The following is a 17287-nucleotide window of genomic DNA, read 5'->3' as shown; positions in this document are numbered from 1 at the left end:
TTCAAGTCCTGGCTCTATTACTTCACTAGCTGTGTAACCTTGAGCAAGTTACTTAACCTCTCTGAGCTTCAGTTTCCCCAACTGTAAAGTGAGAATAAAAATATACCTGCCTTGTTGAGTTATGTAAGGAGCAAATGAAATAATACAGCTAACTTATTTAACATAGTACCCAGAACATAAAAAGAGCTCAATAAACACTAGCTATTAATAATAATGATAAATGTCCTCTCCAACACAAAGTTGAGCTTTTGTTTTGCCCCTCAGGCTCTTCTGTCAAGGCTCTGTCATGCATCAGGAAAAGAGCTGGATTGGGGGTGAGGAGGGGTGGATGGAGAATGTCAGCCTGTTCTATGAAATTCTTCACCTGGGATTTGAAAGTGTCTAGATGGAAATAGAAAGAATCCTGGCTAATTTAAATACAAAATCATCCAAGTGTCAGAGGCAAGGGAGAGTCTCTGCAGAAAGCTGCGAGGTTCTGGGTCTCAAGGCTAAAGCCTTGGAGTGGCAACACAGCTCACGGAAGTCCTGGGTGAGTGTTGCAGAAGCCGCAATCTTGTGCCACCCTGTTCCCAAGCTGCCCCCAGGGTGCCTCCTCCAAAGGGCCCCGAGCACCGTCCCAAGAGACGAGCTCCCCATGAGGTGGCACAGAGACAGAGAGAGGATGGAAGGTTCACAAGGAAGGGCAACCTGTCCCCAAAACCACCCTTCTACACTTCTGGGTAGTGCAGCTTATGAGAAATATGGACTGACAATGTTCCCAAAATGAAATTTGCAAACCTGGAGATGGAGGATCAGTCAAGTCTACGGAGATAAGCCAGGCAATTGATTTTGGAGAAAAGTGATGGAGGGCAAGGTGGGACTTGAGTCTCGTATCTAAATCTGGGAAAGTATGCGTCAAACAGAAGATGGGAGGCTCTGTTCTCCAGTCCCGCCAGGATCCAGACCCAGGGCAGGGCTGCTGCTGTAAGAGGAAGGGAGCTAAGTTAGTGGTAAAACCTTCCTAATAGGTTTTTGAACAGTGAAAATGAGCTGTCAGGAGTGGTTGCCAGAGCACTTTCTCTGGAGGGTTTTTGAAAGGAGATAGACACCTTCCTATCAAGGGTGATTGAAATGCAGCCCTGCCTCAAGGCAAGAGGAGAAATAAAAGAACCTCTTTAAACCTCTTTCCAGCCCCAGGAGCCTGTCTCCTTGAAAAGACTCTGGCTCATTAATGCACAGCCGCATCCTCCGGGACACACGGGTTTGCTGGGCTAAGTTCTGAAACCTTTGCTTGGAGTGTCCCAAACTTCCTTTGTTCTCAGGACAACACGGGTTGGCTTTTTCACCCTAAAACCAAAAGCACAGGCCCTGGGTCGTTTGTGCTGTTGAGCTGCCCTGGCACATGGGGAGGAAGTTCTAGGGGTTTTTGCTGAGCCCAGAAGCAATGTGGGAACAACTATGCCCAGGGTCTGCTCTTCGGTTCCGGAACCAGCTTGTCCGTGCTGCCCTGTAAGTACAGTGAAGTTAGGAGAAGACATGAGTCCAGGCCTCAGCTGGGAGCTAGCTGGAGGGGCTTGCGACCTCAGGAGCAGCAGTGGAGAGAGATGCAGACAAGGGAGTGAGAGGCAGAAACATGAGAGCTGTAAGGAGTGGGGGAGGTTTGCTTATTCAGGGAGGAAAAACACAGGCCTGCAGGAATAACCCTGGAGGAAATACACTAGAGGTTTCCCTTCTCAGGAGGGCTTGGAGGAGGGCAGGTGGAGTGGGTGCTGAGCTGGCAGGTTTTTGATGTTGGGGTAACCACTGTGTGAAATCACAAGGCCTCTCCCTCGTCTTTGGGAAGGGGACAGAGCTGCTTGTGGAGCCAAGTAAGTGGCATATCATCTGAATTGTGCACTGATTGTGGTGATCTGAGAGGAAGGCCGGCTGTCTTTTCCATCAGAGGGAGAGTGAAGGGGCTGAGCGGACCAGGGTGCAATCCCTAATCACCTTCCTCATCCTTGATGGGTCTTGGAAGTGCGGAGTGGAAGACATCCACCAGGACCCCCCAGATTGCCAGGCCTGGGGGTCCACTCTGTCAGACTTCCGGTAAATGAAATCATCTGATGCAGGGTCCTGCTTGGAAGGAGGCTCCAGCGTAGTCATTCCCATGTGCTAGATTTAAACCCTGAGGCAAACAGAACCCAGTGAGTCATATGCTTGCAACAGGAGCAGAACCCAGGGTCCTAAAACAGTTTCTCCACTGGACTCAGGCATTTGAAACTCTGGGTTGTTCCACTAAGAGGGTCGACGTTGCCATCGGCTGTAGAGGTGTTGAGGACTGGGCTTAGAAATAGGCAGCATCCTAAACACGGGGGTGCATTTTCGCTGCAGAGCCTAGAACAGGGTGCCAGAGTTCATCACCCCGGGGGGCCCACTCTCTGGACCTGCTGCCCAGGAGGTACAGTTCTTTGCATGCACCATCCTGTGTGTCTTAAAAGGAGAGCCATTAGAAGAGAAGGGAAGGAAAGGCTTATATCTCGTGGCATGCAGGTACCTCGTTTTGTAGCAAGATTGTTTCCCCCTGTGCAGTTTGTCTTCATTTAGCAGCTGTCTTCTGTGAGGAAGCCATTTTGTAGAGGTGCTTGTCAGGGTGTGACCACTGACAGCTGGGGAAAATTGAGTTTTGGAGCAGGGACCCGGATTGAGGTCATTCCAGGTAAGCCCGATCCCCCTGGGGCCTCGCCTGCCCTTATTTTTAATCCCTATGTGCCAAGCATTTCTAGCTGAGCCTGGGAGAAGCACATCTGAAAGGAAGCCATTTCCCTACACAGCGGTACCCGGAGCCACTAACCAAAGAGGAGAGGCCCATTTGGTGTTAAACAGAAACATTTTGGCATAAATAGGGATTCTCGTTAGTCTTTATCCTTTGTGTGACTATTCTCCTTCCCCTTGTAAGAAAACAAAATTTATGATAAGAAGGTTAGTCCTGACTCATGCTGCAGAGTGGGAGAGATCTGTGGATGGGGGGATGGAGGATTAGAAATGTGTGCAGGCAGATTGGATGTGTTTTCGACAGGATATGTAACACAGTGTGAATTATAACCAGGGAGGAAAGCTTATCTTCGGACAGGGAACCGAGTTATCTGTGAAGCCCAGTAAGTACAAATGTGTATCCCTAGATTAAGTAATGCTTGTGGATTAAGGGCTGATTTGGAAGCAATCATACATTATATGAAGAATGTTTACAGAGGGCGAATGAGTGTTTGAGAGTAGAAGGCCAGAAGGGTCTGGCCTCTGGGTAAAGAATGGGCCACGTAGGGGAGGCTCCAGGACTTGCTGCCAGAGGGGGTGTGGTGGGACCGAAGACATGAGACTGACCCCCTGGGGTTTGGGCAGGACCTGGAGCCCTGGGCCTGTGCAACAATCAGGAACAAGGTCTCTGATTCCTTAACGAGCCCTCAAAGACCCCATTCTCTCTGGCTAAAATAATGCCATTTATAGAAGGGATTTTGTAAATAGTAACCAACAACCCATATAAATGTGATTAGTCTCTCCCAAAGACTGAAAATCCCTAAAATAGAAGTTCGTTCGTAAGGACTTCGGGACATTTTCCATTTCTGAGAATTTAGGTGAAAAGTGTGTACAACGTAGCCTCATGGAGCTGAGAGAACCCTTGAAATCATCCTCTCTGGCTGTCTCCATTTATAAGTCACCCTGAGGCTCATGGCCTCCCAGCCGGCTCATGGCCAAGCTAGGGCTAGAACTTACCTCTCCAGCTTATCCAAACTGTTTCTATTGTTAAATCTCTGGTCTGAAGTTTGAGGGGTCAGCAGGATTCATCTGACAAATAATTTTTGTGCACCTACGCTCTGCTAGGCTCCACCCTCAGACCTGGGATCCAGTGTGGGAACACAGCACAGCATTTGCCCTTAGGGAACTTACATTCTGGAGGTGGATCCCATTTGTTCTCTCCCATATGATGACCTGCACACACCCTGATCCCTCTTGAGCCCGACCCTTTTGTACCATCCTTGCTGCCTCAGCAAACATTACAAATGATTTTTGTTGTACTTTTAAAGTCCTTTAGCAGCTAAATCAACATTAATACCTCTTGAGTCGCATGAAAGGAAATGGCTCAAAGTGAAGTGGAAACTAGCAAGTGCCTTGATAATTTGACTATTAAAAATGATCAGTATCAAGCTAGTGGCCAAACTAACTAAAGAACACCAGCTCTATATGTTACTTAGATTCTGTAGGCTCAGTCTAAGGAGGACTCAGGGATCTGGGCAGTTTCCTGGAGGCTTAACCCTGCGATGCCTTCATTAGAGGAGACATATTCTCTGTCCTGGGCTTTGAGTCTTTTTAAATGAAAAGATGTGAACAATTGGTTTGAAAGCTAAAATCAGAGAGACCTTACTCTAAATATATTGAAAGCATATGATTAATACTTAAAACTCAGTAATGGGAATGAGAGGCAGCAATTCCCTAGAAGAAAATGGGATTTTAAAGTCAAAGAAGGATTTATTTAGGATTTGTAGACAGGCCAAGCCTAGACTGACCAACAACACAGGTCTAATCCATAGAGAACTTCCTCATCTGTATTCTGTGCTCTGCCGACCTGGCCTATTTGATCTGGTTTTTGTTGTTGGCCATAACACAGTGTAACTTCTAGTTCAGGCTGGAAACTGACCTTTGGATCTGGGACCCAACTGACGGTTCTACCTGGTAGGCCTCCACGATTAAATATTATCTGCACTGATTTATTAATCTCTAAATGTATACTGTATGTATATGTAGCTTAATTGGCCTGGGGGGAAGAGTGGGGAGTAGACACTACCAATGCATACTTGAAAGGATAAAGTGAGAAGAAAATTATTTATCAGAGCAAGAAAAAGAAGAGAAGCCTTTTGGCTAAGTTTGGGATAGGAGTGGATGAAAATGAGTAAAGAAACCATCCTAACCTAGAAGCTTTACTCAATAAAGGGGGCAAATTCCATAAAGGAAACCTCTGCCTCATAATATTTGTACTAGGACCAGATTAAATGCTCCAAGATGGTTTTACCAGGAACTATCTTAAACCAACTCTAGTTGGCCAGCTACATTTTTACTCTTGAAGTTGCTAAACCCAAAGGTACCTATTTGACACATTAAGTAGGTTCTATTTCTATAGCTCTCTGGTCCCCTTCCAGCTAAGCATTCCTGTAATGTATTGCCTATCATTTCTACAAGTGAGAACAAGTAAGCCCCTTGCCCTCCAAAACCACATAAGTATTATAATTACTTGGCTTAGAATGAAGTCACCTCTATTTTTTTTTCTCATAATCGTGTTCATTTGTTGAGATTTGTTTAAATCCAAACTGTGTGGGAGTCTAACTATTGGCACTGAGGTTTCCTTTCTCTTAAAATTGTCAGCAAGATATTTTATCCATAAATAATGTTTCATCTAGACTTGCAAATGACAGCCAACGCTGCAGTCTCTTTTTCCCGCCTTTGAAGGGACTATGCAGGCAGGAAGAGAGAAAAAAAAAAAAAGAAAGAAAGAAAAGAAAAAGGCCAAAGCATATAATTTCACTGTGGGCTGGGAGGAGAGTTGTCAATGTGGATGTTAAAGTAAATTTGGTTGTGCCTTATAGGTACCTTATCAGATAGGGCGTAGTGATCTTATTAAATTATAGGTACAGATTAAAATTGTTAGTTGGTGTAGTTCAGGATGTTATTAAAAGAAGCTCAGGTCTAGTTGCCAACACAACACAGAACCAGGTACAGAGTAAAGAAGAGAAGTTACCAGATAGTTCTGGAACTAAAAGTAGAATAAGCGTTTTCCTCGCAGTCAAGTGCAATTGAGGAGAATTTTCATTACAATTAGAAAGAGTAAAAAAAAAAAAGTCAAGAGCATTGATTCGCTGTGCCCTTGTTTCAAATACTGTGTATGGAACACAGAGGAGACAAGGATGAACCCAGGCAGAAAACTAAAGAAAAGAAATCGATAAAACCACTGAAGAAAATCAGTTGCCCTTATCTTGCCTGTCTCTGATAATGAATGTGTCTTCTCAGCGGATTCCTCACTTTGGTTCTCGAATTTTCTAGGGAAGCTGCAAAGAACTGGAGGGGTTGGGTTCGTTTTGGACAGGTTGAGGGCAGCTCTAGTCTCTGGATGACACCTCTCCCTCTCAGGAAGCCACAGGGATTTTCTGTCATGATAGTAAATACAGCGCACAACTTAAACAGATTTTTCATCAGATCTGGGACCAAACTCAACGTAAAGCAAAGTAAGTGATAGCTGCCTACAAGAAAAAGTTACCAACTCGTTATACTAAATTCCTCTTATCATTCTACATTTGTTTTTGGTTCTCTTATTTTGTGTTTTAGGTTCCAACCTATAGCATTTTACCATCCCTTGTTAATATTGTCTTTTGAAGCAATATCCAATGTCGTAAACTAGGCCTATGGCTCAGCAAACATTCTGAAACTACCCACCATGCTCTCGGATGGTGTCTTCTATAAGGAGAATTCCTAAAGCTTAATTATTGCTACTTTAGCAGGTAGACAACAGAGCTTTTGAGTATAATTTAAAGTACCTATGAATGTCCAGGATTTCAGGTAAGAGATAGGACAAATTAGTGTGCATTTTTTAAGATGATAAAAATTATTCTTGATAACAATCTAATAACTAATACTTATTGAACACTTGTGCAAAGCACTGTGCTAAATGCCTCTCCTGCCTTAATTCATTTAGTCCTCATAACCACCCTTGGGAATAGGTGTTATTATCCCCTCATTCACAGATGAGGAAACTGTGTGAAAGTTAAAAACAACTACGAAGAGGTTAAAATAGTTGCTCAGGACTCACACATGTGAGGAGCAAACCTGGGCCAAAAGCTGGTCTGCCCTGCCTCTGCAGCTTGCACTCTTAGCCATAGTCCTGACGAGGTTTATACACAAAGACAAAGCACTGTGGCTCTGACGGCTTCAAGCTCAGCTTTGGAGCAGGAACCATAGTAACCGTAAGAGCAAGTAAGTAAGAAGGAAAAAGTCAGAATAATTTTATACAGACTGGTGGGTGGGTTTATAAGCAAGTTCACCTAGGAAGTGCAATAGTCAGTAACTAAATTCCAGAAAGTTTCCCCAGTTTGGGTTAGGTCCATAACCTTTCCACCTCTCCTATCTCCCCCACCTCCCTTCCTACCCCACAGTGGCTCTGCTCCTCAGGTACAAATTCAGAGTTTGTTGAGGGCACAGGTGTCATGGTCAGATAAAAACGGAGCTATCTAAAATTATCTCAGGTTCCTAAAAAGAAAAAAGTGAGAGAGGAGGTCACTGAACTGTTTAAAGAATAGAGAAAACTCTTTTAAATATATGGAGAACTGCTACGGAAATGAGAGAAGGGGTTAGAACAGAAGGCAAAATCAAAGCCAGTGAATGAAATCAGATGTGTCCTAGCCTCCTATAAACCATTTTGAACAATTAGAACTGTCCCTCAGTGGAAAGTCTGCCTTGTGACGAGTGGAACTCTTCTTCCTTGGGGGTCTTTACTCTGGATCCTTAAGGCGAACCATCAGGACATTAGAGGGGCTTTCCATGCCATTCGTTTATTGAACTGAATCATCTCTGGGCCTCCCTTTCAACTCTAAGTGCTAAGATCTCATGACTCAAGGCTAGAAGATGAAACAGTGAGCTCAGACCTCTTCTATTTGTATTATTTTGATAACCAAAGAAATAGGTCATCAAATTATTCATGCTGTAATGTCTACTTGGAATTTTTAGACAATGGTGACATATGATTTCCCAGTGCCATAAAATAGGAAATGGAAGGAGGGATAAGAGAAAGAAAAGTTAAAGGGGAGGCCAGGAGGGAGGACCAGAGGTTGAATGAGGGAAATGGGGTGATTTTGCAGAGGATGGAGCTTGTCTGTCAAAGCTTTCACAAGTTCAGCTTTGGAAAGGGATCCAAACATAATGTCAATCTGAGTAAGGGAGCAGCTTTTTATATGGGGGCGAGAGAGCCATGGAAGCTAAATTCCTTCCAATTTAAATACTCTCAGAAGGATGTGTAATTGCTTTTTGATGGGAGGGGACTCTGAAAGTGGGAAGGCTATTTTTGCCACAGATCATTTGTCCCTTGAGTTATAGCCTCTGAGGACTGACTGCCCAGCCTGGACTGCTGGCTGCACAGGGAAAAGGTTTAAAGCCACTTAAAGAGGATGATGGTGACTTTGCAACCCTATAGGCCAGGACAGGGGAGAGAGGCTACGGGGACCCTTAGGACTAGGTTCCTGTAAAGGGGGCCAGCACTGTGCAGACAGAGGCTCAGCCCTGGGGAGGGTGTACTTTGGAAAAGGAACTCAGCTGACCGTTTGGCCTGGTAAGTGAGTCATTTTCTACTGCAGGGAAACATTATTATGAAAATTGAAAACGGAGATGGATGAATTCCTTTAGTCTTGAGACTATGGGAATATATGTATTGCCCCTCCTGGGAGAGTCCCCTCCGTTGGTAGACTAGGGTAGGGAAGCAGAGCAATGTGTTAAAAGGACCAGAGAGCCCTTTTAGAGATCTAAGAATCTAGGAAAAAGCTCAGAGGAGACTGGGTTTATCCCCACCAAAGGCAAAGGAGCAAAGGGCAGCTCACATGCGCATGAGAGACTCTCAAAGCACCCACTCTGGTCCATACCCAACACTTGAGGAAGGATATGGCTCTCAACCCAGGATGGGTAAGCCATATTGTACCACAGATTTACATGGTTTATTTTCCTCATGTCCTGGGGCTTTGTCATGTTCTGCACTCCTTTCTTATGAAGAATAACCTCTCTATTGTACTCTGTAAACTTCAGGGCCCTGGGGAATATTCTTTTTTCTTTTTGCCTAAGAAACCTCCTTATCCCTTCCTTGGAGCTGGCCTCACCCTGATATGGGCTCTAGAATAGCTGAAGGGAGTTCAAATCTGAAGCTTTCCCCAAAGACTGCAAAGCTGATCCACTGTGCACGGGAGGTTTAGCAGCTGGGAAGGCCCTATGGACATTGGACTAAAAACATCCATTCTCTGTTTGGGGCCCTTCCTGGGAGCTAAACTGGATGGAGAGACCCTGTTAGCAAGTATATGCCTGTGTGAGTATGAGTGTGTTCATTGAGCATTAGTACTCTGAATGTGTGAATAGCCTGACTCTGAAGGTTGCAAGAGCTCATTGGACTCCCTGTTCTCAAGTCCTTTGTGAGTTAAAAATTGTCACATAGGTCCCTGAACGAAGTCACGGTTGAGACCCATTATCCTCACTCACAGAACCAGGTCCAAACAGCCAAAGCTGGGAACTGAGTAAATGTACAAATGGGTTAGACACCCATGGTGCACAATCAGAAGCATCCCAACTCTATAAAGTGGGTACTTGTTTACAGATTATTCTGAACATTGCAGCAACCTCCACTCTGCCACAGCCAGAGAAAATGTCCCTTGTCACATATTTACCAAGCGTGACTTCCTTGGTCCCTGTGGTTTTTGCTGGGCCTCAAACCACCGTGTGACCAACAGTGTAGGGAACAAGCTAACCTTCGGAGGAGGCACCAGAGTACAAGTCAAGCCCAGTGAGTACAAAGCTTGAGCCCCAGTTCTGTTTCCAACATTGCAATAAGATCCTTGTTATCAATGTTTAATTGACTGCGCCGTGTTGGTCTGAATGAATGTCTCAAACTTGCCTCACATATGTCTAGGGTTGTTTTTATGCATTAGCATGTGTATTGTACAAATTCTGCATAGATAAATGATATTTCTATCTTGATGTTTTCTAGGATATGCTTTTTCTTAAACAAGGGAAAAAAATAATACTAGCGTATTCTTATTTCTTCTCTTCTCTTCTCTGACTGTCCCAAGAGGCTGAGGAAGGTGGAAAGGGTGATGCCTTCTACTCAGGATGGTTAAGTGATTTGAACACAGTCACAATAGCAAGGCAACGAGCCTCTTTTTCTAAGGTTCACTATATCACTGCCAGTACCAGCCTCTATAAACATCATTCTGATTTATCTCCGCTGGCCCTCATTTCACCCAATTAACGCAGCTGAAATATTGGTGTGTCTTATCTCCCAGTTCACAGAGAGAGTGAGGATAAAAAAAGACACTGTTTTGAAAGGAGGTTGGGGTTATTTTGGTGAGATGGGATTGTTTTTTCACGTGTGTGTGTGTCTGTTTTGTTTTTAAGGGTGTAGGGGAAGATTGCTGTTTTTGTTGTTGATGCCAATGGCTTCTTTACTGGGGGACGGAACAAGGAGGGGAAGGGTTCTTGAAAGGCAAGGTAATATGATCAATACACAGAGGTATACAAAACAAATCGTGAAGATTTTCAGCTAGGAGCCAAGGACAGTGTGGTCCCAGCTCAGGCACATGCCAGCTATGTGGCCCGAGGAAAATCATTTAAGCTCCAAATCCTTGTTTCTTCATCTGTAACCTGGAGATTGTGATTCCAACCCTGCCCAACTCCAGGGATTTTGTAAGACTCAAATGAGGTTTTATATATATATATATATGATATTATTAATATATGTATATATATAAGAGAAATCTCTTTTAAGAATACAGGTGATCAGATGATTCACTATTTATTAAAAGTCAAGTCTTTATGAAAACTTCCACTTAGGGTAAATTTGAGAGTGTGCAAGCTTAACCGTCTTTGGTTACGGCAGAAACAGGGTTGAAGTTGGATATAACGCAGACCTTTCTAATTATGAAAGAAGGGATCATGAGAATCAGTGACCAAGGCCTGCTCTGGATATCCTCCAAACCCGTCTGAGATAGTTCAGGGATGAAATATGTAGTTTGGGAGCCTTTTTGTAAATGGCTTCTGAGATTTCCTACCAATTCAAAGAATGTGTAAGTTTAAGATTTTCTTGAGTTTATCTAAATGCATCCTTAGTGTTAAAATTGGGTTTCCACCAAGCCAGGGAACCCTGGAAGAAATGCCGTGCTTGAAAGTGAAGCGCCCTTTGGTTTTTGTGGTGAAATAGATCACTGTGGGAATTCAGGTGCCCGGAACCTGGTGTTTGGAAGGGGAACCACGTTAAAGGTGGATCTTAGTAAGTATTGCCATGAATTCATAGTTCTATTACTTTCTGAGACAAGTAGCAAGGTTTCTTGGAAATCGAAGTGGACTGTCAAAAGTCCTCAATTTAACCAGATTTTCTGAAGAGTAGAGAGCTCTCCACACTCTCCCCATCCTAACTGTAAGAGCTCATTCTGATCGTAGGACAGATAACAGTTTGCATCGTTTGCAAAATGGAAGACGTTCCCTCAGCTCAGTGCCCAGCTCTATCAGAGAAACCCACCCTGAGATGCCAACGCCTTCTCTTCCTCTTACAACCTCGATGCCCTCCATGGCAGTGCCACAGCTTCCAGTTCTCAGATCAACTGTCAATATCACTTTGGAAAACGTCTGGCTCAGTTTATCTTTCCTACCTCGGAATTTATGCAGTAGAACTAGATTTAGCGCTTCAGCCGGGAGAAGGCCTGATCTGAGTGTTATGCATTGTTAACATGCTATGGGACTTGGAGCTAGGTTTTGCTCTTCAGACCCTTGATTTCTTTATCGAGGGTGTAAATGGGGGTGACGATGAACTCCTCTTGCCTGACCCCCATTTCACAGGCCTCCTCCTGGGAGAGGGCTGCCCTGCGCAGGGATGGAGCAGGTCACTAAGAGCAGGCTTCCCCTGGTTGCTCCCTATCCTCTTCCCAGCTTGATTTTTTTAATGCATTTTTCATAACTTGACCTCACCTTATCCATGTATTCGTTTCCTGTTTGTCTCCCCCTGGATTGTGAGCACCGATGATGGGAACTCTGTCCAAGCTGCTCTCCATTGTCTCCCAGGTGTCTAGAGCAAGTGACTTACACGTCCGAGGTGCTCAGGGAATAGTTCAGGAGTGGAGGGAGGCGATGTCCCCACATCACCCCCTTCTCATTAGAATTAGAACTTCATTGTTGCCTGTCCAAACACTGACCATCCACAGTGTTCCTCGTCAAGGGCCAGGACAGAATACAAGTTTCCATTGTTTATAGTTGCATACAAGGTGGGATGGGTCAGCAGGTCCATGAGGTATCTGCAAGGCCTTGTCTCACTGTGCCTATCAGGGAGGAAATACCCTGACCTTTGGGAGGGGCACCTCCATATCAGTAAGTGCCAGTAAGTACCTGGTTATTGTTAATCCAGATGTTCGCATTTGTCCTGTTGTCTTACATTGCACAAATGACTAAATGTCTTTTTCTTCTTTAACTCAAGGAGTAATGGGGCTTAATGAAGAAAGGCATTAAAAGTAGGGGGAGGGGAAATGGACAGTTACCACCAAATGAGCCTGAGTTATGGTTTGGGATGATGAAAACAGTTTGGAAATCAATAATATTGAAGGTTGCATCAAGTACTGTCAAAGTACTTAATGTGAAAGAATTGTCCACCAAAAATGGTTTAAAAAAAAAACGATGCTCTCTCCCACTCCTAATACTCCAGCCGTAGCCCATGCCTCCTTCCATCCTCACAAATTTTAAAAAATAAATTCTAGTGATAAAACAAAGATTTTATTCAGGGAAATGAGCAGTTTCACAAATGCTGATAAAATGAGATTGTGTATAGGTGCTGATTCCTAAGTAAACCTAAGGATTGGGGCTGATGTTCTTTGGCTAGTAAAAGCAAAGATTGCTTGGGGAAATTTCTTAAATCTTTTCGGAGGAAATGAGTGTCAGAGCTGTCTAGAGGATATTACTTAGACCCTTTCAGGCTTACCTCTATGATCATTAATATTTTGCCCCTAGAAGAGGCTTTCACAGGCTTAATTCCAATGCTTAGTCTTTATTCCAGTAATAAAAAGGGGGAAATCCCAGCCATAGCTCCCATGAGGGAGGATAGATGCATGATAATCACATTAATCTATTATCAGGGTAGCTTGGGCATTTTTGTCAGGCAGCACAGTGTTGTGATTTATAACACATTCATCTTAGAGAGTGGGACAAGATTATCAGTAAAACCCAGTAAGTAGGCAATATGTCACTAAAGTAGGAGGTTTAATGTGGCAACTGAGGCCCATTGAGCTTACTGCAGTATTTGTAGGACCCAAGTGTCGAGAAATTAATGGTTTATGCAAGCTTAAGTACATTCTGATGTAGAAAGAAATATTACCATAATGGCGCGGAGTAGAAAGATCTATCTGTGGAGAAAAACAGTCAAATAGATGAACCAAAAATAAAAGACGGAAATAGCCCAGCCAGAGAGCTGATTCTAAGGAAAAAGATACAAAGTTCAGCTGAACACTTCCAATTCTTCTAAACCTGTCCTGATGAGTGCAACTGGACCACAGTTTCTTCCCCTGTAAAATTAAAACATTGTCATCATCTCACAAGTTATTTTATAGTTAATAAGTTCCTGCATTTGAAAGTATTTATGAATTATTACATGCTATACACATGTAAAATAATTTTATTTGTTTCCAGAATAAATAGCTAAGAGAGATAGTAGAATTCTTTGAGAATAAGAAAACATCTATTCTTAGTCAAATAGATGTTTTCATGAGGAGCTGTAGCCATAGGCATTGGTAAAAAGCATTTTCTCTTCTCCTGAAGTATAGTGACTTGAATGGCCTGGGAGGGGCAGGCTCTTTGTAAAGACCTGCTTTACGGTGTGAATGCTGGGAGTTACCAAAAGCTTGCCTTTGGAACTGGAACAAAGGTCCAGGTCACCCCAAGTGAGTTTAATTTCCTAAGTTTTTTCTCCTTCCTTGTGTTGTCTTTTCTCAGATTGTAACATGTGGAGCATATGGTGGGGCTATAATAGTTCTTTTTCCTGGGCCTATTTGTGAGGTTCAGATAAAGGGACTACATAAAGATCCCTCATCCATCCCTCAACATTTTAATAGCATTGTTCCATACAAGTTGTGTTCTTCCTCAATAGAAAAGAAAGTCAAGAAATTGGCCATAAGGCAAAAGGAAAACAGTTGATTTGCAAAGAATAAGAATTAAAGAGAAGACAAGTGATGTTTTTTTTCAATCAGGCCTGAAGTGGAGTGGGAATCCTTTAATCAGATTGATGCTTGGCTTTGGGGCAGGACAGGACTTAAGTAAAAGATCACCACTGAGTCCGCAAAATGAGTTGGCTGGGAGAAGAGGAACTGTCAGTCATGACGATCTGGTTGGAATTCCTGTGAAGTTTCAAATTGATCGAGGTTAAAATTATGAGAGACACTAAGAGAAAGAATTTAAAACTTGATAACTGTAATGACGATGAAAGAAGAGCTAGGTGTATCTATTGGATAAAGAGAATTGAAAATCAGAGTCTGATGGTGATGGGTCCAGAGACGTGGGTAGCTAGGGATGTCATTTTAAGTGCTGTACAATAAATACCCCAAATTTGAGTCGAATGACCTGTGAATGATCTGCAATATAAAAAAAAAAGAAAAGAAAACATGTTGAAATGTAGTCACTTTCGTAGGTGGAAGAACCCTATCTCTAGGTCTCAGATATGAAAAAGATGAATGGACATGTGGGTGTTTTTGACTGACTAAGACACACTGTGGGAAAGGTGGAAGCAATACATGGCTCTTCAGCAATGGGACCAGACTGCTGGTCAGGCCTGGTAGGTGGAGAATCAGATAAATAATGAAGGGTTAAGGAGAAAATGTCTTAATGTTTCCAGAAATGGCCATGCAATGGAGGCTTAGCTGGAGTCTTTTGAGGGATTACTGTTACTAGAGTTCTGAAGCCTGGTTCTGGAAAAGTAATTAACCCCAATATAGCTACAATCCTAATCTCGAAAAAATATGGGAGAGGAACCTTTCCTTACATCTCCTAAAATTTATCTGTCCTGTGTATCCAGGATTCTTAAGTCTTTGTTAGCAGTGCTGATCCAACCTACTTAATCTCATTTGTAAAACAGGGATAATAACTAGCTCATGGCATATACTTGAATGAAGTAATGTAATATACATAAACTGTTAACCCACTCGGCATATAATAGATTCTCCACAAATAATGGTCTTCTTTCTCCTTCCCTAAGTAGATCACAGTAGAAAAGGCTCCACTGCAGGCCCTTTTTGTATGGGGGTTTTCCATAGTGTGAATACAGGACTCAGCAAACTCACCTTTGGAAAGGGGACTGTGCTTGTCGTCTCTCCAGGTAGATGCTGTTCCCTTTGTCCTGGTTTAAGGCTCTACATATCCCACTGCATTTTAGATTGTGTCATATTTGTTTCATCATTTGACCTATGAATTTAAAGTTGAATCCCCATGGGAGATTTTAAAAATGAAAATAGCTATCAGAAGAGTAAGAAATAATAGGAGAACTAACTCCCTAGACCACAGTGGCGTGGCAACTAACACTGTAGAAGATTAAGACCAACCTAGTTTGTTCCCAGAAATTGCCTGGCTTCCCATTTAATCCCGAGAACGTTGTTTCTCCTCAGACCTTCTTCACAGTCTTCTCACCCTTTATCTCCCTACCTTCAGCTGCGGAGTCTTGGACAGTCTGTGGCTCACACAGCTACAGAAAGCTGTCAGTCCAGAGAATATTGCCCATTAAAACCGAAAGATCCTTGAAAGCAAAGATTCTTCTTATATCCCTTGAAATGTCTGAAGGGTCTAATATGGTTCCTTTTACAAGTAAGTGCTTGATAAATGCTGGCTTAATTGAAATTATACACCCAAAGAAATCAAGTTTCCAGGCAAAAGGGAAGAAGTGAATGCATTAATGACGCGGTGCATTCAGTCCTGTAGTGGGGCAGGGAAAACACTATGCCGAGAATCAAATAGAGCCCTGTTTTGGTCCCAGCTCCGATACCAGCTGACAGTGTAACTTAGAGCAGAGCTCTTGCCTTCAGGCCTCAGTTTTCTTGTCTGTCAGTGGGGAAGTAGGTCCAGACGACCTTTGTGACCCCTCAGCACCAACGCTGTATGAATTTATTCCACTGGAGGAGGGTTTTGTTTTTTCGTATGATTGAGTCAAATAGCTTCATTAAATATGGAGTGCTTTCTAACTTGTCAGGGTAACTCAGGAAAAGGGGTGAAACTCCCAAAGGAGTTTATTGTAAAGCTTCAGACACTGTGGGATTCATGGGAGCAGTCAGTAAGCTCACCTTTGGGATGGGGACCCAGCTGAAAGTGGAGCTGGGTGAGTATGAAATTCTGTGCCATCTACAAAATGTATTCTGGAGATGCCGAACGGGAGGAAAGGAAATGCCATTTTTTGTGATTTCTATCTTATTTATAATTAACTATAATCTAATGCTGAGGTATTAAAAATTGTGGCACCCAGGTAAATTAGTGTAAGTATTCAGAGACTATACAAGCCTATCTCCTTTGGCGTGGAATTTATCAAACCATTAAAGCTTTTCCCAAGAAATGTGGCTGGCAGAAGTCCTGTCTAGCATTAGAGTTTTTAACAGTAGAATTGAGCTAAATGGAGCCCCATAGAGGGGGAAAAACTAGAAGGGCAGAAAATTACATGGCCGTGGTCTGATAAGTCCTTTCTACTTCCACTGCCACTGACTCAAAAGAGCACTGGGGGGAGGATTCTCAAGGTCATTTTATCTATGTCCCAAATAAGCCATAGCCAATTTGCTCCCAAATTTGAGTGTCCCTTCTCATTAGACAGTATATAAGAAGAGTCGGCAAAGTGTAGAAAAACAGGCCCAGGGCTTCTGATTTCAGACCAGAGTTCTAGATTTGTTTTGGTCCCAACTGGCTATGAGATGTCAAAGAAGTCATTTCTCCTTTGGGGGCCTCAGGCTCCTCAGTGTTAAATGAGGGGATTTAAGCACTCAAAGTCTGTAATTCTAGGATCTCACTCCTGTATCACATTCAGGTTTCTATAACTCAGTGGTATGGACTCTTGTGAATAGTTCATAAACAAATTCTATAACCTTAAGAAAATAACCTTGTTAATAATTTAACTCAACATAGAAACAATAACCACCATCTCAGCACCTACAATATACCAGCATGATGCAAGGTGCATTACATATAGTGTTACTTGACCTCAAACAGCTCTGTGAGGTAGAGGGAAGGAAACTGAGGCTCAGAGAAGCAATTGCCCAAGATCCCATGGCTAGTGAGTGGAGGAACCAGGATTCAAACCTGAGTCTGTCTGCCTGATCTGAAAGCCCTACTCTTTCTGTCACATAACGTCAGAATTCAACTTATGCCCGTCCCAGGATTTAGAAATGAGAGAGGATGGCATACAAGTGAGTAGGGAAATGGGTAATATGTGGAATGTATCTTTTCTGTTCTTAGATATTGTCATGGATTACAGATGGTGTTTTGCAAAAATCTTGACTTGGATGCACCAGATGTCTAAAGGATTTTTCTTACCCCT

The 17287-nt window shown here is 43.1% G+C and overlaps 1 gene segment (V, D, J or C); it reads left to right on the top strand.

Annotated features, from left to right (window-relative positions):
- The first annotated feature begins 1840 nt into the window (after positions 1–1840).
- LOC143655789 (T-cell receptor alpha chain constant-like) overlaps positions 1841–17287 on the top strand; it is a 32967-nt gene continuing 17520 nt past the window's right edge. Inside the window, 2 exon segments of the C gene segment in view lie at positions 1841–1847; positions 6049–6230. Of these exon segments, the coding sequence occupies positions 6116–6230 (115 nt within the window).

Source organism: Tamandua tetradactyla, chromosome 14 (genome assembly GCF_023851605.1).
Source record: "Tamandua tetradactyla isolate mTamTet1 chromosome 14, mTamTet1.pri, whole genome shotgun sequence".
Classification (NCBI taxonomy): Eukaryota; Metazoa; Chordata; class Mammalia; order Pilosa; family Myrmecophagidae; genus Tamandua; species Tamandua tetradactyla.
The sequence above is the reverse complement of the archived record's forward strand: the minus strand, read 5'-3'. Positions and strand labels throughout refer to the sequence as shown.